The following is a 21,702-nucleotide window of genomic DNA, read 5'->3' as shown; positions in this document are numbered from 1 at the left end:
ATTAGTGTGTTGTGGACCAGAAGGGTGAAGGGTGGGCGGCCTTGTATCAGGACAGCGGTGACTCATTGTGATTTCTCTTGCACTGTTTGTACAGTCTGGTGGCTCCGGAGGGCCGTAGAAGTCCTCATCCATTACGCCACGTGCTAGAATTTCCTAGAACTGAAGAACATCTCGCTCTAACCATGGCTGTCATGTTTATTTTTTCCAGGAGAGACTCCTCCTCTCCATCCTGCCCAAGCACATTGCTGACGAGATGCTCAACGACATGAAGAAGGACCAGAAGCAGAAGGAGCTACAGCAGTTCAACACTATGTACATGTACCGCCATGAAAACGTCAGGTATACCGCAGCTAGGCCTCACTCAGGCTGTCGGGCCTAGTCCATGTACAGGAGGCGTGAGAGTGTGCAGTAATTCATAGTAACCAATCAGATCCCACACTCAGGCTGCTGGGCCTAGTCAGTATACAGGGGACATGAGAGTGTGCAGCAACCCATAGCAACCAATCAGATCCCACACTCAGGCTCTCGGGCCTAGTCAGTATACAGAAGATAGCAGAGTGTGCGGTAACCCATAACAACCAGTCAGATCCCACACTCAGGCTGTCGGTCCTAGTCAGTATACAGGAGATATGAGAGTGTGCAGTAAACCATAGCAGCCAATCAGATCCCGCACTCAGGCTGTCGGGCCTAGTCAGTATACAGGAGATATGAGAGTGTGCAGTAAACCATAGCAGCCAATCAGATCCCGCACTCAGGCTGTCGGGCCTAGTCAGTATACAGGAGATATGAGAGTGTGCAGTAACCCATAGCAACCTAACAGATCCCACACTCAGGCTGCTGGGCCTAGTTAGTAAGGATGAGCTCAGGCGTGTTTGCAAACAGCACGTGCCCGCCAGGAAGTCGGCACTGCCACAGCGCTATTCACAAGCAGTGAGACATTGTCCCGATGCGCGGCTGCAGAGATCGAGGAATGTCTCACTGCCTGTGATTAGCGCTGTGCAGTGCTGACTTCTTGGCGGGCTCTTCACGTGCTCTTTGCGAACACGCCTGAGCTCATCCTTACTAGTTAGTATACAGGAGATATGAGAGTGTGCGGTAACCCATAGCAACTAATCAGATCCATTGTTGACGGGCCCAGTCGGTGAAAAGGAGACGAAAGGGGGAAAGTAGCTCAAAGCAACAAATCAGATCTCTCACTGAAGCCATCAGGCCCAGCCAGTATACAGGATACACGAGGGCTTGCAGTAGCCCATAGCAACCAATCAGATCACTCATGCAGGCTGTCAGGCTTAGTTAGTATACAGGATACACGAGGGTGTACAGTCACACAGCAACCAATCAGATCCCTCACTGAAGCCGTCAGGCCTAGTTAGTATACAGGATACACAAGCACGTGCAGTAACCCATAGCAACCAATTAGATCCCTCATACAGGCTATCAGGCTTAGTCATTATACAGGAAACATGAGAGTGTACAGGTAACCATAGCAACCAATCAGGTCCGTCCCTGAGGCCGCCAGGCCTAGTCAGTATACAGGAGACATAAGGGCATGCTGTAACCCATAGCAACCAATCAAATCTCTCATGCAGACTGTAAGGCCTAGTCAGTATGCAGAAGACATGCAAGTGTGTAATAACCCATGGCAACCAATCAGATCCCTCACACAGGCTGCTGGGCCTAGTCAGTATACAGGGGACATGAGAGTGTGCAGCAACCCATAGCAACCAATCAGATCCCACACTCAGGCTCTCGGGCCTAGTCAGTATACAGAAGATAGCAGAGTGTACGGTAACCCATAACAACCAGTCAGATCCCACACTCAGGCTGTCGGTCCTAGTCAGTATACAGGAGATATGAGAGTGTGCAGTAAACCATAGCAGCCAATCAGATCCCGCACTCAGGCTGTCGGGCCTAGTCAGTATACAGGAGATATGAGAGTGTGCAGTAAACCATAGCAGCCAATCAGATCCCGCACTCAGGCTGTCGGGCCTAGTCAGTATACAGGAGATATGAGAGTGTGCAGTAACCCATAGCAACCTATCAGATCCCACACTCAGGCTGCTGGGCCTAGTTAGTAAGGATGAGCTCAGGCGTGTTTGCAAACAGCACGTGCCCGCCAGGAAGTTGGCACTGCCACAGCGCTATTCACAAGCAGTGAGACATTGTCCCGATGCGCGGCTGCAGAGATCGAGGAATGTCTCACTGCCTGTGATTAGCGCTGTGCAGTGCTGACTTCTTGGCGGGCTCTTCACGTGCTCTTTGCGAACACGCCTGAGCTCATCCTTACTAGTTAGTATACAGGAGATATGAGAGTGTGCGGTAACCCATAGCAACTAATCAGATCCATTGTTGACGGGCCCAGTCGGTGAAAAGGAGACGAAAGGGGGAAAGTAGCTCAAAGCAACAAATCAGATCTCTCACTGAAGCCATCAGGCCCAGCCAGTATACAGGATACACGAGGGCTTGCAGTAGCCCATAGCAACCAATCAGATCACTCATGCAGGCTGTCAGGCTTAGTTAGTATACAGGATACACGAGGGTGTACAGTCACACAGTAACCAATCAGATCCCTCACTGAAGCCGTCAGGCCTAGTTAGTATACAGGATACACAAGCACGTGCAGTAACCCATAGCAACCAATTAGATCCCTCATACAGGCTATCAGGCTTAGTCATTATACAGGAAACATGAGAGTGTACAGGTAACCATAGCAACCAATCAGGTCTGTCACTGAGGCCGCCAGGCCTAGTCAGTATACAGGAGACATAAGGGCATGCTGTAACCCATAGCAACCAATCAAATCTCTCATGCAGACTGTAAGGCCTAGTCAGTATGCAGAAGACATGCAAGTGTGTAATAACCCATGGCAACCAATCAGATCCCTCACACAGGCTGTGGGGCCTAGTCAGTAAACAGGAGATATGAATGTGCAGTAACACATAGCAACCAATCAGATCCCACATGCAGGCTGTCAAGCCTAATCAGTAAACAGGAAGTTGTGAAAGAGACAGTAACTCATAGCAACCAATCAGATCCCTAACTCAAGCTATCAGGCCTAGTCAGGATACATGAGGGAGTGCAGTAACCCATAGCAACCAATCAGATTCGTAACTGTGGCTGTCAATCCTACACAGTATACAGGACACATGACGGTGTGCAGTAACCCAATAGCAACCACTCAAATCCCTCACTCGGGCTGTGGGGCCTAGTCCATATACAGGAGATGTGAGAGTTTGCAGTAACCTATAGCAACCAATCAGACCCCTTACCAAGGAGGTGACATATTTTCTCCTCACCACCTCTCAAATATTGCTTTTCAGGAGAGTGGCAGGCTCTGCTGCTAGATTCAACCTAACCTAATAAAATGAAAGAGGGTGTTGCTAATATGCCTAAATGAGATTATGGGGTTTATTTATAAAAGAAAAACTCACTGTGCGAATGCCTCAGCTGTTGCAAATAAATCTCATAACGTGTGTATGTTCATTTCCTATCGTCATCAGCTCCATCTAGTGGCCATAAGGCAGTATTTTCCCGGGTGAGGTGTTTCAGGAAAATATCACATGACGACCACTAGGTGGAGCTGACCATAATGGGAAATAACGGGGATTATTTGCAACAGCTAAGCACATGCTCAGATATTCGCACAGTATGATTTTTGATTAAAACAAATTAATTGTCGGCTTACAGACCTAAAATCATCATCAATGTATATAAGAAATGTTCCGAGGAGGAAGGAAAAAAAAGAATATAAGACTACAGAAGACTGGGCCACAGCTTTTAGCCGTTAGCTCAAACAGAGCCAATGAGGTTTTCCTTTACAAACCCCCAGGGACAGGAGGAGCAAGGATATCATGCAACAGGCCCTGGAGCCTTCATCAGCATCAGTTAATGTTGATTCTGTTGGGCAACCCATATTTAATGCCTGTGCCTTCTATGTTTTCACCAACCAGAGGTAACCCCTGTGCTTATCTCTGTCTCCCTGCAGCATACTCTTTGCAGACATCGTGGGCTTCACTCAGCTGTCCTCATACTGCAGCGCCCAGGAGCTGGTTAAACTGTTAAATGAGCTTTTTGCCCGCTTCGACAAGCTTGCAGCGGTAAGTGAGCACGCAGTCCATGTAGCATTACTTGCTTCTAAATAAGTGACATAATCTTTGCAGCCAAGGGAAATGCTTCATAGCACAAGGAAAAGGAAAAAAATCTGGTTTGCTAGCGCTGGTATCTTATGTATCTGGTGTAAAGTACCCTGTACTTTACAAACCAGACCCCTGCATTAGCCACTCCTAACCCTACAATCTATACATTACACAACTGACCCCTGCACTATGTACGTTACCCAACTCTGACTCCTGCACTACTATGTACGTTACCCAACCCTGACCCCTGCACTATGTACGTTACCCAACCCTGACCCCTGCACTATGTACGTTACCCAACCCTGACCCCTGCACTATGTACGTTACCCAACCCTGACCCCTGCACTATGTACGTTACCCAACCCTGACCCCTGCACTATGTACGTTACCCAACCCTGATTCCTGCACTATGTACGTTACCCAACCATGACTCCTGCACTATGTACGTTACCCAACCATGACTCCTGCACTATGTACGTTACCCAACCCTGATTCCTGCACTATGTACGTTACCCAACAATGACTCCTGCACTATGTACGTTACCCAACCATGACTCCTGCACTATGTACGTTACCCAACCCTGACCCCTGCACTATGTACGTTACCCAACCCTGACCCCTGCACTATGTACGTTACCCAACCCTGACCCCTGCACTATGTACGTTACCCAACCCTGACCCCTGCACTATGTACGTTACCCAACCCTGATTCCTGCACTATGTACGTTACCCAACCATGACTCCTGCACTATGTACGTTACCCAACAATGACTCCTGCACTATGTACGTTACCCAACCCTGATTCCTGCACTATGTACGTTACCCAACAATGACTCCTGCACTATGTACGTTACCCAACCATGACTCCTGCACTATGTACGTTACCCAACCATGACTCCTGCACTATGTACGTTACCCAACAATGACTCCTGCACTATGTACGTTACCCAACCCTGATTCCTGCACTATGTACGTTACCCAACCATGACTCCTGCACTATGTACGTTACCCAACCATGACTCCTGCACTATGTACGTTACCCAACAATGACTCCTGCACTATGTACGTTACCCAACCATGACTCCTGCACTATGTACGTTACCCAACAATGACTTCTGCACTATGTACGTTACCCAACCCTGACCCCTGCACTATGTACGTTATCCAACCCTGACCCCTGCACTATGTACGTTATCCAACCATGACCCCTGTACTATGTTCGTTACCCAACCCTGACCCCTGCACTATGTACGTTATCCAACCTTGACCCCTGCACTATGTACGTTATCCAACCCTGACCCCTGCATTATGTACGTTATCCAACCCTGACCCCTGCACTATGTATGTTACCCAACCCTGACCCCTGCACTATGTTCGTTACCCAACCCTGACCCCTGCACTATGTACGTTACCCAACCCTGACCCCTGCACTATGTACGTTACCCAACCCTGATTCCTGCACTATGTACGTTACCCAACAATGACTCCTGCACTATGTACGTTACCCAACCATGACTCCTGCACTATGTACGTTACCCAACCATGACTCCTGCACTATGTACGTTACCCAACAATGACTTCTGCACTATGTACGTTACCCAACCCTGACCCCTGCACTATGTACGTTATCCAACCCTGACCCCTGCACTATGTACGTTACCCAACCCTGACCCCTGCACTATGTACGTTATCCAACCATGACCCCTGTACTATGTTCGTTACCCAACCCTGACCCCTGCACTATGTACGTTATCCAACCTTGACCCCTGCACTATGTACGTTACCCAACCCTGACCCCTGCACTATGTACGTTACCCAACCCTGACCCCTGCACTATGTACGTTACCCAACCCTGACCCCTGCACTATGTACGTTATCCAACCCTGACCCCTGCACTATGTACGTTATCCAACCCTGACCCCTGCACTATGTACGTTACCCAACCCTGACCCCTGCTCTATGTACGTTACCCAACCATGACTCCTGCACTATGTACGTTACCCAACCCTGACCCCTGCACTATGTACGTTATCCAACCCTGACCCCTGCACTATGTACGTTACCCAACCATGACCCCTGCACTATGTACGTTACCCAACCCTGACCCCTGCACTATGTACGTTACCCAACCCTGACCCCTGCACTATGTACGTTATCCAACCCTGACCCCTGCACTATGTTCGTTACCCAACCATGACTCCTGCACTATGTACGTTACCCAACCCTGACCCCTGCACTATGTACGTTACCCAACCCTGACCCCTGCACTATGTACGTTATCCAACCCTGACCCCTGCACTATGTTCGTTACCCAACTATGACTCCTGCACTATGTACGTTACCCAACCCTGACCCCTGCACTATGTACATTATCCAACCCTGACCCCTGCACTATGTACATTATCCAACCCTGACCCCTGCACGTTATCCAACCCTGATCCCTGCACTATGTACGTTACCCAACCCTTACCCCTGCACTATGTACGTTACCCAACCCTTACCCCAGCACTATGTACGTTACCCAACCCTGACCCCTGCACTATGTACGTTACCCAACCCTGACCCCTGCACTATGTACGTTACCCAACCCTGACTCCTGCACTATGTACATTACGCAACACTGACTCCTGCACTATGTACGTTACCCAACCATGACTCCTGCACTATGTACGTTACCCAACAATGACTTCTGCACTATGTACGTTACCCAACCCTGACCCCTGCACTATGTACGTTATCCAACCCTGACCCCTGCACTATGTACGTTACCCAACCCTGACCCCTGCACTATGTACGTTATCCAACCATGACCCCTGTACTATGTTCGTTACCCAACCCTGACCCCTGCACTATGTACGTTATCCAACCTTGACCCCTGCACTATGTACGTTACCCAACCCTGACCCCTGCACTATGTACGTTACCCAACCCTGACCCCTGCACTATGTACGTTACCCAACCCTGACCCCTGCACTATGTACGTTATCCAACCCTGACCCCTGCACTATGTACGTTATCCAACCCTGACCCCTGCACTATGTACGTTACCCAACCCTGACCCCTGCTCTATGTACGTTACCCAACCATGACTCCTGCACTATGTACGTTACCCAACCCTGACCCCTGCACTATGTACGTTATCCAACCCTGACCCCTGCACTATGTACGTTACCCAACCATGACCCCTGCACTATGTACGTTACCCAACCCTGACCCCTGCACTATGTACGTTACCCAACCCTGACCCCTGCACTATGTACGTTATCCAACCCTGACCCCTGCACTATGTTCGTTACCCAACCATGACTCCTGCACTATGTACGTTACCCAACCCTGACCCCTGCACTATGTACGTTACCCAACCCTGACCCCTGCACTATGTACGTTATCCAACCCTGACCCCTGCACTATGTTCGTTACCCAACTATGACTCCTGCACTATGTACGTTACCCAACCCTGACCCCTGCACTATGTACATTATCCAACCCTGACCCCTGCACTATGTACATTATCCAACCCTGACCCCTGCACGTTATCCAACCCTGATCCCTGCACTATGTACGTTACCCAACCCTTACCCCTGCACTATGTACGTTACCCAACCCTTACCCCAGCACTATGTACGTTACCCAACCCTGACCCCTGCACTATGTACGTTACCCAACCCTGACCCCTGCACTATGTACGTTACCCAACCCTGACTCCTGCACTATGTACATTACGCAACACTGACTCCTGCACTATGTAGAGTATGATACCCAACCCTGACCCCTGCATTATGTACACTGAACATTAACATCATGGTGAGAAGTGTTCATTCTTTCCTTTCGTCAATTGGGGGTAGGACAAAACCTAGCCGTTAGTACCGTTAGAGGTCAGGTGTGTGGTTTGTCTGTCCTTTTTCTGCATTCCTCTTCCTAACAATTTGCTTATTCATAACCCACAAAGGGTTTCACACATTGCTGCCCCCCCCCCCCCCCCCAGATGTCCCGTCCCCTTCAACTGTGGGACTTATATTGTAGGTACTACCGTATAAAGAACTCCATCCCAACCTAATCAGGCCTTTGCATTGGCAGTGCTATCCCATAAGGTAGCTTTTCCATTACTATAGCCAGAAAGGTTTCTGGAGTTGTCAACATTGCCTGGTAGGAAGCCTTATTTGATCTCAATTAAAGACAAGCTAGTTTTACGGCCAAGGACCTCCTTTTTACCCAAACTGGTCTCTGCTTTTCACCCTAATGAGGATATTGTGTGGCCTTGCCAGTGCCAGGACCGATGCACCCCAAGGATGCCTGGATGTGTTGAGGGCCTCTTTTGGAGGGATAGTTTCCCTGTTCGTTGTTCCAGAAGGTCTTAAAGTAGGTTTCTCCAGCTTCCATATCCACTATTTCTAATGGAATTTGTCAGGTTAATGTGCAGACAATATTCACCTGACCTGCCTCCCATCTCCTGGGCCACAGGTGAATCTGGTCATTTCTCATCTGTGGTTGGATTCTCTCTCTTTCACAGTCAGACTTACCCAGTGATATTCTCACACTTACTAGAACAGTAATATTAGGTCTTGTTCTATCTTGTAGAAATATCACCAGTTGAGGATTAAGATCCTAGGTGACTGTTATTACTGCATCTGTGGCCTCCCTGATTACAGAGAAGATCACGCCTACTGCTCCATCATGATGGGTCTGGCCATGGTAGATGCCATATCGTAAGTACCGTAACATTTTATACGTTTTAAATCTAAAAACAAAAGTGCAGCTTACCAGTGTTTAGATGAGATGCTTGCATTCGTTCCCCCTTTTTTTCCCCTTTCATTTTCACTTTGTGATCCTGCCAGTAACACATTTCCTGTCCTACAGTGACAACGCTTACCCAATGTACTGTATCTATGGAGGAGTGGTGTTGTCACTATTGGACAGAAAGTGTGTTAGGACTACAGAACACAGCCTCCTCTCCTCATCTTCATAACATGGGTCGGGGCGTTCTGTAGTCCACAGAAATACCTGGGAACTATACTAACTGATATCTTCCACGCTCTTTGACTTTTCTGCACTGTTATCAGCTTTCTATATTTCTGACAGGATCAGCAGATGTTAAGCTGGCAGGGGTTGTAATCTTTCTCTACACAAACCAACACAAAATGTTTTACCATCTACTGTATGTATGTTAATTGTTTTGCAAATAAACATTTCAAAAGTGACAAAGGACTTCCAGATCACTATGGGTTAGCTCAGTATGGCCTGAGGGTCACATCCGGCCCACAACAAGATTTTATCTGGCCTGCAGCATCTGTCTATGTGAATACCCTGGCTGGCAGTGATCTGTGTATCATAATTTGGAGTCTGGTACATCCAATGCCAGCCAGCCAGCCCTCTGATGATCACTCCTGGATGTAAGGGGGCACTCTTGGATGTAAGGGGGCATTCTGATGGGCACTCCTGGATGTAAGGAGGACTCTGATGGGCACTCCTGGATGTAAGGGAGGACTCTGATGGGAGCTCCTGGATTTAATGGTGGACTCTGATGGGCACTCCTGGTTGTAATGGAGGACTCTGATGGACACTTTTGAATGTAAAATGGGACTCTGATGGGCACTCCTGGATGTAAGGAAGGGCTCTGCTGGGCACACCTGGATGTAAGGAAGGTTTCTGATTCTAATGTAAGAAAGGATTCTGATGGGCATACCTGGATCTAAGAGGGGGCTCTGATTGGCACACTTCTATGTAAGGGGGGACTCTGATGGGCAGTCCTGAATATAAAGGGGGGCCCTAATGGGCACTCCTGGATCTAAGAGGGGGCAAACCTGGATGTATGGGGACTCTGATGGCCACTCCAGCATGTAAGGGAGGATGCTGATGGGCACACCTGGATGTAAGGGGAGACTCTGATGGGCACTCCTGGATGTAAGGGGAATCTTATGGGCACTCCAGCATGTAAGGGAGGATGCTGATGGGCACACCTGGATGTAAGGGAGGATGCTGATGGACAATCCTGGATGTAAGGTGGGGGCTCTGACAGGCACTCCTGGATGTAAGGGGGACTCTGATGGACATTCCTGGATGTAAGGGGGACTCTGATGGGCATTCCTGGTTGTAAGGGGGACTCCAATGGGCACTCTTGGATGTAAATGGGGACCCTGATGAGCACTCCTAGATGTAAAATTAGTCTGATGGTCACTCCTGGATGAAATGGTGACTCTATTGGACACTCCTCGATGTAAAGTGTGTGTGTGTGTGTGTGTGTGTGTGTGGGGGGGGGGGGGGCCCTTGTACTTAAAAGTTTAGCAATTATTGGGTTAGCCAAAAAAGACAACAGAGCAGCTTGCTTTTCAGCTCCATCTGTTTGATTGAAACTTCCAAATGAGCCATTCTATAAGGGAGCCATTTCTCTGATGACTCATTAGAGTTCTGTGAACAAAGGCCTGATGATGTGGAAAGGAGACCTAAGCCCCATCCGCTTATTGGAGTACACAATATTAATATTGTGATATTTCTTATTTACTTGTAAGAAAAATAAATGTAAAGTAGAATTTCAGGCAGATATAAATTTATAAAGTTATAAATTATACAGTTCTGTAGTTATTACTACAGCCTACCTCCAGGGGAAGACTTACTGATACGAGGAGAGAGCAGAGTGACAGAGAGATTAGTTCTTTACTGTTCTTCTCCTTTCACTGTCCATTCATGGGCTGGAGGAGGGACAAGACCTGTAAGTGTTGTTGAACTGTGGCAGAGAACACTCAGGTCAGACAGTTCTTAAAAATGAAACATTGAATGAAGTTTTACTAGTGTTTGGCCAGCTTAAAACTTTCTTCGTCCATCAGATACGTCAGAGAGAAGACCAAAACAGACGTAGACATGCGTGTTGGTGTACACACGGGTACCGTCATTGGAGGGGTCCTGGGTCAGAAGCGTTGGCAGTACGATGTGTGGTCCACGGACGTCACCCTGGCTAATAAGATGGAGGCCGGCGGCATTCCTGGGTAAGTAGAAGATCTGCCATCTGTTATACAGTATATGTATTATGTATATCTAGGTGCATCCAATAATTTGGTTGCTCCTGCTGATGTTTTTCCATCTTGAATTCCCACAGCCGCGTGCACATCTCGCAGAGCACCTTCGACTGCCTGAAGGGGGAGTTTGAAGTGGAGCCGGGGGAAGGGGGCACAAGGTGTGACTACCTGAGAGAAAAGAGTATCGTCACTTACCTGGTCATCGTACCAAAGCAGCCAGTCAATAAGAATGGCATCAATGGAGTGGTGAGTATGAAGGACATTATCAGGGGCACCCACCAGCCTTCGTATGGTAGGTGTTGCCGTAAATCAGTGGAGGAACTCAGGCATGCAGCTGTTTTATTGTATGCTATGGACTTTCTGTACAAAGCCCCCCTGCACTGAAACTTTGCCTTCATGAATAAAAGTGTAGGACAAACTTGATTGTTTCTGGGTGTCCCTGTCCCATGCATGGTGTAATGCTGCCAATACCAGTTGAGCCTGCTCTCTTTACCACTTGGTGGAGGATGCGGGTGTAGCGGTACCCCCATAGGGGCTGCTAAGGGATGTGTCCCACCTGTCACCCTGCCCGGCCCGGCATTCATTTCCCAGACACTCCAAGACAATGAACAGTCCGTTGCTTTGTTTTTGTTATTTTTATTGAGGGAATTTAACTTGGATGGGGTGTGGGAAATATGGGATGCCCAGTGAAATAATAGCAAAGTTGCTAGGGGCAAGTAGGTACACTCTTTGTACACGTCTCCAGACTCCTCCAGCACAACTCTTCTCTTCCTATCTTGTGGTTCCAGGAACATCTAGCACATGGTGGTTAGGCCTGACACTGGCTCAGCCAGGCCTTAGCAATAGCCTTTTGCAGGCAGGGATCGCAGGCCCCTATAATGTAGCAAAAATATAGAAAGTCACTTTAGTGCTAGCTGTCCTACTGCTGGACTACTGCTCCCAGTGAGTCCTCTTTAGGCCCTGCCGGTCCTCCAGCAGCCTGACTTCACTGCCCATGACATGCAATCCTCACTACTGGCTCCAACCCCAACTCTGACTGTTTCCTCTCAGTCCTCTCTGGCATGCCTCTCCAGTCCTCCTAACAACCTACACATGTCATTCCCCAGCCCTCCTGGCTGCAACCAGTGGTTCCCTCCTGAAGACTTGCCCGGCAGTACTATCTCCTGCTGTCCGACACCTCTTGTGCTTCCAGCTAGACCTGCCTAAATTTGCCTGTACCTCGAAAAATCCTAACTTTTAGCACCTACCTAGGTAGAGGGTGCTACACGGGCAATACCTTGCACTAGATTCTGGCTTCACGTATGGTAACTCGCATGTATAGGTGTGGATGGGCCCATATAGGTAGCCTTTCCGATATGTGCTGTCAGTGGATTAAATGGAGCCCTATTGGTGTGTGGCCCATTTTTTTTTATTGCAGTGTCAGACAAGCATTTGTCTTGTTCATTTTATGCTATGGACTTGCTGTACAAAGACCTCCTGCACTGAAACTTTATCTGTTTGCTGCCTTAATGAATAAAAGTGTAGGACAAACCTGATTGTTTCTGGGTGTCCCTGCTGCCTTAATGAATAAAAGTGTAGGACAAACCTGATTGTTCCTGGTTTATTGCTGCCAATACCAGTTGAGCCTTCCCCCTTTATCACTTGGTGGAGGATGCGGGCAATACCTTGGACTAGATTTTGATTGCACGTGTGGTAACTCACATGCATGGGGGTGGATGCATATAGGTACCCTTTTCTTTTCACCTTGTTCTTCAGTCCATAGGTGAGAACCCGTTCATTTAAGACTGCCCCCATTATAGTACTCTTTAATTTTTTTCTTTTGTGTTGTGTTTTTATCCTGGACTGGTTTTACTTTGCAATGTCATAATAGACGAGACCAACATCACATAATGATTGGATCTGCAGTAACATACCTTTCCATAATGTTTGGATTTGCAGTAACATTTCTCTCCTTTGTGTCTTTATTTTTCCTTATTTAGAAGCTGTCCCTGACATCATCACATGGAAATTCCCCACAGCTGATCAACACCAAAGAATGTAACGGAAGTATCCACACCACGTGTACTACACCCGATGAGAATGAGGAGCTGGACACCAGAGTGAGTGCTGACTATAGCCACTAAGCACAAACCCATACAGCACACAGCAACTGAGACTTGTGTCACAAGCACAAAGGGATCAGCAGGCAGTATATATTTACCCACTTAGTGATTTATGCTTTTTTTTTTTTTTGTTTAGTCTTTGAACTTATATGATTACAATAGGGTTGCACCAATACCGTTTTTTATCGCCAAAACCGATACTTTGCAATGCGATTTGCGTCAATAATGAAATGAAATTTGGCGCAAATCACACTGCAAAGAATCTATTTGAACATGAATGTGGTGCAATTCCTGTCCGAATCGCATGTGATTTTCCCCCACTGCTCCTGTGTGTGTATAGAAAGAGAAAAGCACCATCTAGTGGGCAGTTTATTCAAAATGTTAGAACTCACAGTACAGTACATATGTGGCCAAATATAAAATCTTCATAGGTGTCCCAGTTCCGTCAATGATAGCTAATCACGTCCTCTGGAAGTGCTCACAGGGCTAGAGTGGAAGTTCTGGGACCCCATGGGTATAGGGCTGATGTGATGTCAGCTTGGGGGCGGACCGCCTCTACATCTCCAGCCCTGTGATCTCCGATATTTCAAAGCACTTTACAGAGATCACTGCACAATCACATCAGTCCCTGCCCTAGAGGAGAGTACAATCTAAAAATCTGTTAACTTACTAGATATAAGGGGCCTCAATTGCTGCCCCTGGTCAACTGCATGCAGACTACTTGGTGCCATGAGAATCTGTGACACCACCTCCTCTAACAACAGAGACCAAGCCCAACCAGCATGACTCTCCTGGATGCTCCAACTTCACCCAGGCTTCAGGCTTTCTCATTAAAGTTAACAAACTAAGAGTGTAAATCAGGGTTTCTCAACCAGGGTTCTATGGAACCCTATGGTTCCCCCAGAGGTTGCTAGGGGTTCCTTGAGAAATTAGAAATTTCTGCCTCTCAGATAGGTTCCCGCCGACACCATTGGTCTTTTTAACTATCTGTAAGGGGGTAATTCTTCCCAGTGACTGCAAGTGTAAGGAGCATTTTTCCCCACTGACCATCACACTAAAGTATCAAGAGTTTTTTTAGCAGGGGTTCCCTGAGACCAGAAAGTTATATCAAGGGTTCCTCCATGTTGAAAAGGTTGAGAAAGGCTGGTGTAAACCATTGAGCTATATCCCTCTATAGTACGTAGAAAGAATTGAACTCTTTCCTCGAGAAAGCCAAACCTATATTATAGGCAAATCCTCTTTTCTGGACCTGGCCATAGGGCATAGGATTGGACAGTTAAACTCGGACAATATTTCCAGACTACAATGAGCTGTCAATGATTTTTATTTTTCCTGCAGGCAGAAATGTCAGAGAGCTTTTGTATTGATAATAGGGCTGTTATATGGTAGGTCACTGTGCTCTCCTGTCACACAATAGAGGGCCGAGTCATCCTCTTCTACATGACAACTCACAATGCTACCCCGTGCATAATCCAGCTTTCTTCTGACTGACCAGAGATGAGACCACAATGACCAGTTCTTTGGAAAATGGTGACGTTGCAGCACTAGGGTTCAAAATTTTAATCCTGGCCAGGACGCTATCTGCATAGAGTTTGCATGTTTTCCTTGTGCTTGTGTGGGTTTTCTCTAGGTACTCCAGTTTCCTCCCACACTCTCCAATCACATGCTGGTAGGTTAATTGGCTTCTGTCTAAATTGGCCCTAGTATGTGTGTTTATGCATGTGAAATAGGGACCTAGAGTGTAAGCTCCTTGAGCCCCCGTTCACACCGGTGCAACTTGTCATGCGATTTGACTGGTCCAAATCACATGACTAGTCGCACCCCATAGTCAGCAATGAAACTGTTCAAATCGGTTCGACGCTGACTGTACGGTGTCGCACTGATTTGAAAAAAAAACTCCAGCACTATTTTTTGCAATTTCAGGTGCGACTTGCATAGACATCTGTGAATGAAGTCGCACAGATGTCAGCCAAGTCGCGCGTGAAGTCGCACTGACCTGCGATTTTGAAATCGTGCAACTTCAAGTGAAGTCGCACAATTTCAAAGTCGGATTCAGTGTGAACGTGGGGCTAAGGGCGGGGATTGATGAGAATGTACAGTATGTAAAGGGTTGTATAAATTGTTTGCGCTATATAAATACCTTATTTATAGTAAAGAATGTTAATTTTGCTTGTATACATAAATATTTAGGGTGTACTCCTAAAAAAACAAAAACAAAAAGAGAAAGCATAGCTAGCCCTCCTGCTGGTACATTCGTTCTGTGTGAACAGGGCAGAATCCAATATTATCAGGCTATAGCCTCTATTATATTAAAAAATAAAAAGTGGTCTGGGAGAATACCACATTATGGCCACTAGATGGAGCCAATGATCATAGGAAACTATTATTTATATTGCATGATCATCAGCTCCATCTAGTGGCCATAAATTGGTATTTACGTGAACCACTCTATGACACATGACCTGTAGAGAAAATAGCTCAAGAATATTTGCTTTGGCCTCTATTCGCACAGTTTGCAGAATGTATAGTTCTGCAAATCTTTTTGTAAATACCCTCCCTTTGTGTTCATGCAGTTGAAATCTTAGCGGCAACAAAAAAAAAAAACAATACAATCTCACTCTCTGCTGCAATGTATATACATACACACAGCACGTTACGTCGCTCCATGTTAATTTTGTTCTTGCCTGCAACATGCCCTGGTTTGCAATTCTATTTAAGTCAATGGAAGCACGCTGCAAATGCATTCTGAATGCTCCTAAGGCGCTGCGCAGCTCAGCATACATTCTGGCACTGTGCCTGTGTGCTGAGATTTCCGAACTGCTGCGCGTGCATGGGAGTTCCGTCATTCCCACACCAGCCAATCAAGGTGGGCGAAGACTTTTACTTACAGCAAGGAATCGACATAGTTATACTAAAGACGGTCTTTACAGAAAGGCAATATGCTAATTTTTACAGAAAAGAATCCACAGCGTGCCTACTCTTACAGAAAAAGAATCCACACTATGCCTACTCACATAAAAGAATCTACAACTGTCACTCTTACAGTAAAGAATTCAAAATATGCCTACTCTTACAGTAAAGAATCTGCAATGTGCCTACTCCTATAGTAAATAGCACAAAAAGAAACCCTTACAGACTAAATTAAGGACATTAACGGTACCAATTAGATAAAATGTCACAATAGTTATTTTTTTTATACAAAGTTAAAATCATGTAAACACCACATGAAGATACATAATTATATCAAAAACATGTACATCACACATAAATTGTAATATTCTCTAAATTATCCTCATCAACCCTACTGCAGTCAGGTGATGAGTAGCTTGCTGCAACTTCTTTGGTGGAAACTCTTACAGTAAAGAATCCTCAATATCACTACTCAAATAGAAAAATGTCCTCAACCTCACTAGCCTTACGGTTAAGAAACATAGCAGGCAATAATTCTGATGAATGAGCTTTCATTTTATGTATTGCATATCCTTGGCGCATTCTATCCTAATAGCGTGGCTATCCCATGTTTGTCATCCTGCCCCTCACAGGTGGTGAATCCATCCTTCCCCAACCCCCGCAGACGCCTTCGTCTCCGAGACCTGGCTGAGAGAGTCATCGACGCCCAACAGAACGAGCAAGAGCTGAACAAGCTGCTGAATGAGGCCCTCCTGGAGAGAGAGACTGTGCAAGTGTAAGTTATTGGCTTGTATTATAACTGACCCCCACCCCCCAGACCTTCTTAACAACCCACTTCCACCCAGACCTTTCACCAGTGGTTGACAACTTATGAAGTATAACCGGCCTAAACTGACCACCAGGGCATGCTGCCAGTGCAGGACTGGACTTTGCACCCATTGCAGTTCCCTTTGTGATGTAGCACACCTAGGCGCCATTCATCTGAAACATTTATGTTTGGTAAAGCAGACCTTGCCTAAACCATAATCCAAAAAGACCTCACGTGGAGACTGTGTTGTCCAAATGAACACATTGATCCTTCTATTCGAGCTTGAACCAGTGTTCAAGCAGTATGAAATGGGTAAAGGGATGTCATAAATGCATTGTGGAGCAGAGCTTCATCAGATCAAGATCCAGTCTGCCATGGTCATCTCCATATGAAGAATATGAATGATGGTGACATCTTTGGTCAAATTTGACCAAAACAGGCCTTCTTTTAAGCCCTGAAGATGGGAAAGGCTTTTCCCCTAAAACACATTGGTTGTATTTGATGTCCTTAATGAATAAACATTTTATACCGATCACTAAGCTAGATGACTGTTTTTGCTAAGCACTCTTAACTCCATACCCAAGAACATTTCTGATAGATGTGATACTGGAGACTTAACAGTGATTTGGTTGATGTCTCTCTTGCTGCAGCTTAAAAGGGAAGTACACCTACCGCCTGTCCATGAGGTTCATCAACCCGGAGATGGAGACTCGTTTCTCGGTGGAGAAGGAGAAACAGAGCGGGGCCGCCTTCAGCTGTTCCTGTGTGGTTCTGTTCTTTACTGCTGTTGTTCAGATGCTGATCGATCCCATGTAAGTCTATAGAGGTGATTTCAAGGGCTATTTCACTAATATTTAAGGGTTCAGTAGATTCTGGAGAGTTAATACCCTTGACCATATCTCCTCTCTTGCAGACTCTATTGGTGAGATTTTTGCAGAGTTCCTGGTACCCATCATCCCTGCACTGAGGGGTTTCCACCATCCCTTCCCTGAGTTACTGGGTTTGCACACCCACTGTGCCCATTATGAAGGGTTTCTACCACCCCAGAGCTGAGTTTCTAGGTCTGCTCACCTACTGTGCCCATTATAAAGGTTTCCCACCATCCATGTGCTGAGTTCCTGGGTCTGTTCACCTATTGTGCCCATTATAAAGGGTTCTAACCATCCATAAGCTGAGTTCCTGGGTCTTCTCACCTACTGTGCCCATTATACAGGGTTTTCACAATCCCTAAGCTGAGTTCCTGAGTCTGCTCACCTGTTATTCACATTATAATGGTTCTCACAATCTCTAAACTGAGTTCTTGGATCTTCACAGCTCAGCATCCATGATGAGGGGGTCTCATCATTCCTGCACTTAGTTCCTGGGTCTACACACTTGCTGTGTCCATTATGAGGGTCTCCCACCACCTGCACCTGCAGATTATGAGGGGTTCCCACTATCCATGCAGTGAGTCGCTTAGTTTGTAACAGGATTAGAACTTATGGTAGGGAGACCTCACTGTTGGAGTATCCAAGCGGCAAGCCCATGGGCCCCCCTATAATTGAAATATACAAGATGAGCTGGAACACCGAAAACTCAGGACTATGGTGGGGAGACGTTACTGTTGAAATATCCAAGCAGGAAGCCCACCAGCCCCCGATAATTGAAACATCAGTTTTTAGTTTACTACTTCAGTCCTGGTATGCTCATGCCTCATCTGTAACAATATTCGGTCTGTATATAGATGAAGTCTTCATTCAGAAACAAATGGGTTTTGCTTGCAGAGGCCACTGCAGCCTGGAGATGGTGTTTAATACTGTAACTGTTTGATACAAGTATAGTATTAAAAAAAAAAGTAATAATTTTAAATATACACATATATTTTGTTTTAATTTTGTGTGTAAAACCAAATAATTAATGGTTCGTGCAGCTAAAGAAACTCACCCAGAATATTGCTAAGGATATCAGCAGTGCTAATTGGTGTGGGAAGTAGGTTGGAAGAAAAGTGTAATGCCGCGTACACACGGTCGGACTTTTCGTCTACAAAAGTCCGACAGCCTGTCCGACAGACTTCCGACGTACCTTCGGCGGACTTGCGGCAGACTTTCTTACGAACGGACTTACACACACACGACCACACAAAAGTACGACAGCCTAGTACGCGGTGACGTACACCAAGTCCGACGAGACTATAAAACGGAAGTTCAATAGCCCGTACGACACCCTTTGGGCTCCTTCTGCTAATCTCGTGTTTATCTCGTGTTAGTAGAAGTTTGGTGAGAGACGATTCGCGCTTGTGAGACTCGTATTTTTCAGTTCGTTTTAACTGTTGTTCAGTCTGTGCTTGTGAGGTTTGTATCTGCTTTTCAGTGCGTTTGGTCAGTTGGCATTGAGAAATCTTTGTTTTATTGGCCGCTCGTTCCTGATTTTCAGGTCGTTCTTCACAGGCCTTGCTGTTCTTCAGTGCGTTCTGTTTAGTGCGTTCTGACCAGCCGACCGTTTTGAAGCCATGTTACCTGTACGTACTCGTCGTAGAGCTCGTGCATTGTATGTGCTTGGTGCTGTAGTTTATTCTTCAGCCCAAGACCAGTCCATGAACAGGGCGAGGAGGAGTTCATGGACCAAGAATTGGTTGCTTCAGCGTGACCAGTTCTGTCACATGCCTTTGCTCCGTGAGATCCGTGAGAATAATCCTGAGGATTTCAGGAACTTTCTCCGGATGACGGACCCCGTTTTTGACCGTTTGTTGGCTTTGCTGACCCCCTATATCAGCAGGCAGGATACCTGCATGAGGCAAGCCATCACTCCGGAGCAGAGGTTGGTCGCTACCTTGCGGTATTTGGCCACAGGGAGAAGCCTGCAGGACCTTAAGTTCTCGACAGGCATCTCCCCCCAGGCTCTGGGGATCATTATCCCAGAGACCTGTTCTGCCATCATACAGGTCCTGCAGAAGGACTATATTAAGGTAAGATATTTTTCTTTTATTAGCATCACATGTTCTTTTATGTAATCTTTGATAATATAATGTATTTCTTGCTTCAAACACTACTTACCATCATTGCAATATAGTGTGAATGTCCCCTTTTTATCCTCACACATGCTGGATTTTTTTCCTGTTATTTTTTGTCATGCATGTATATTTTCCTTCAATAACCTTCCCAGCATGAAGTGATGGGAACATATCCACCTAGTCTACTCATTTGGAATGTATTTTGTTTGAGTGTATTTAGTGTGCTGCTAATGAGCAATTATCTAGATTTCACAAACCCCCCCCCCCCCCACCTAAACTCACTCCAAATAGTGTGCTGCTAATGAGCAATTATCTAGATTTCACAACCCCACCCCCCCCCCACCTAAACTCACTCCAAATAGTGTGCTGCTAATGAGCAATTATCTAGATTTCACAACCCCCCCCCCCCCCCCACCTAAACTCACTCCAAATAGTTTGCTGCTAATGAGCAATTATCTAGATTTCACAACCCCCCCACCCCCACCCTCGTTAAAATTTGCTGGAATGTTCTGTGGTGTTGATTTGTCTAAAGCAAATATATGTTGCACTTTGCAAAATGCATGTGCACTCTACAAGTGCATTTGTTCCAGTGCTTTAGTAAATGAGCAGAAGCTCTGCTGATTTCCATCATCAAATCATATGCAAGCCTCAAAGTGTTTTCATTAATTGCCCTTGCATGTGATTGTGTACTCCTTGCAACATGAATGCCTTTTTACATTACCTCATTTACTGTAAGCTGGTTAGCAACTGCACCTGCAGAGTGCGACAACTGCAGTCTTGTAGCCTTTTTAGTCCCTAAATTCCTGCGTGTCCTAAAAGTAATTTTTTTTAGGGATTTCACAACCCCCTAAAATGTAATCAATGTTCCATCAGAGGGGGTGAGCAATCTGATAAGTGTGCCTTTCCATATTAGTTATTCCAGAACAATTAAATTATTGAATGTTATACTGATGCTGGGGAATAATGTTTTTAATTGTCTAATTTTCTTGCAATGTTAGCTTCCAAATTAATTGATTTTGGTTTTCTTGTTTGATTTCCCAGTTTCCTTCAACGCCACAGGAATGGCAGACTGTGGCATCCCATTTTGCCAGCCGTTGGGACTTTCCCAATTGTGGAGGGGCTATAGATGGGAAACATGTCCACATTGTGCCACCACCCCATTCGGGGTCATATTATTTTAATTATAAGGGGTTCCACAGTATTGTTTTAATGGCGGTGGTGTCGGCACACTATGATTTTTTATATGTGGACGTGGGGAAGAATGGCCGGATGTCGGATGGAGGAGTATTTGCCCAGACGGAGTTCTGCCAGCGTCTCCAGAGTGGTGGCCTGGGATTGCCACCTGATGAGGATAACGTGGAAGGACTCCCCTTTGTCTTCATTGCCGATGAAGCCTTCGCTCTCAGCAAGCACCTCATGAGGCCATTCCCCCAAAGAACACTCACCCCGGAGAGGAGGGTTTTTAATTACCGGCTGGCCAGAGCTAGAAGAGTGGTTGAGAATGCGTTTGGAATTCTGGCCAGCCGGTTCCGCCTGTTTCAAACAGCCATTAATTTGGCGGAATACAAACTTAATTTTATCATTTTATCGTGCTGCATTCTGCACAACTTTTTAAATAAGCATGCTCCAAATTATATAGGCACAGTTGGGCCTGAGGCCGGACAAATAGAAGCCAACCTTACAGGCCTGGATACTGTCCGTACTGGCTTGGCCCCCCAAAGTGCCCGTCAAGTTAGACAGCAATATG

The 21,702-nt window shown here is 46.3% G+C and overlaps 1 protein-coding gene across 1 annotated transcript in view; it reads left to right on the top strand.

Annotated features, from left to right (window-relative positions):
* The window catches only part of LOC141139084 (adenylate cyclase type 3-like), a 78,694-nt gene that overhangs the window by 9,255 nt on the left and 47,737 nt on the right, over nucleotides 1-21,702 (top strand). Inside the window, exons 3-10 of the mRNA XM_073624888.1 lie at nucleotides 209-339; nucleotides 3,986-4,097; nucleotides 8,715-8,842; nucleotides 10,958-11,116; nucleotides 11,227-11,392; nucleotides 13,126-13,245; nucleotides 16,791-16,933; nucleotides 17,617-17,778. Coding sequence (XP_073480989.1) covers nucleotides 209-339; nucleotides 3,986-4,097; nucleotides 8,715-8,842; nucleotides 10,958-11,116; nucleotides 11,227-11,392; nucleotides 13,126-13,245; nucleotides 16,791-16,933; nucleotides 17,617-17,778 — 1,121 coding nt within the window. The remainder of the gene's footprint in view (nucleotides 1-208; nucleotides 340-3,985; nucleotides 4,098-8,714; nucleotides 8,843-10,957; nucleotides 11,117-11,226; nucleotides 11,393-13,125; nucleotides 13,246-16,790; nucleotides 16,934-17,616; nucleotides 17,779-21,702) is intronic.

Source organism: Aquarana catesbeiana, linkage group LG04 (genome assembly GCF_042186555.1).
Source record: "Aquarana catesbeiana isolate 2022-GZ linkage group LG04, ASM4218655v1, whole genome shotgun sequence".
NCBI classification, from domain to species: domain Eukaryota; kingdom Metazoa; phylum Chordata; class Amphibia; order Anura; family Ranidae; genus Aquarana; species Aquarana catesbeiana.
Note: the sequence above shows the minus strand (reverse complement) of the source record. Positions and strands in the feature narration are given on the sequence as shown.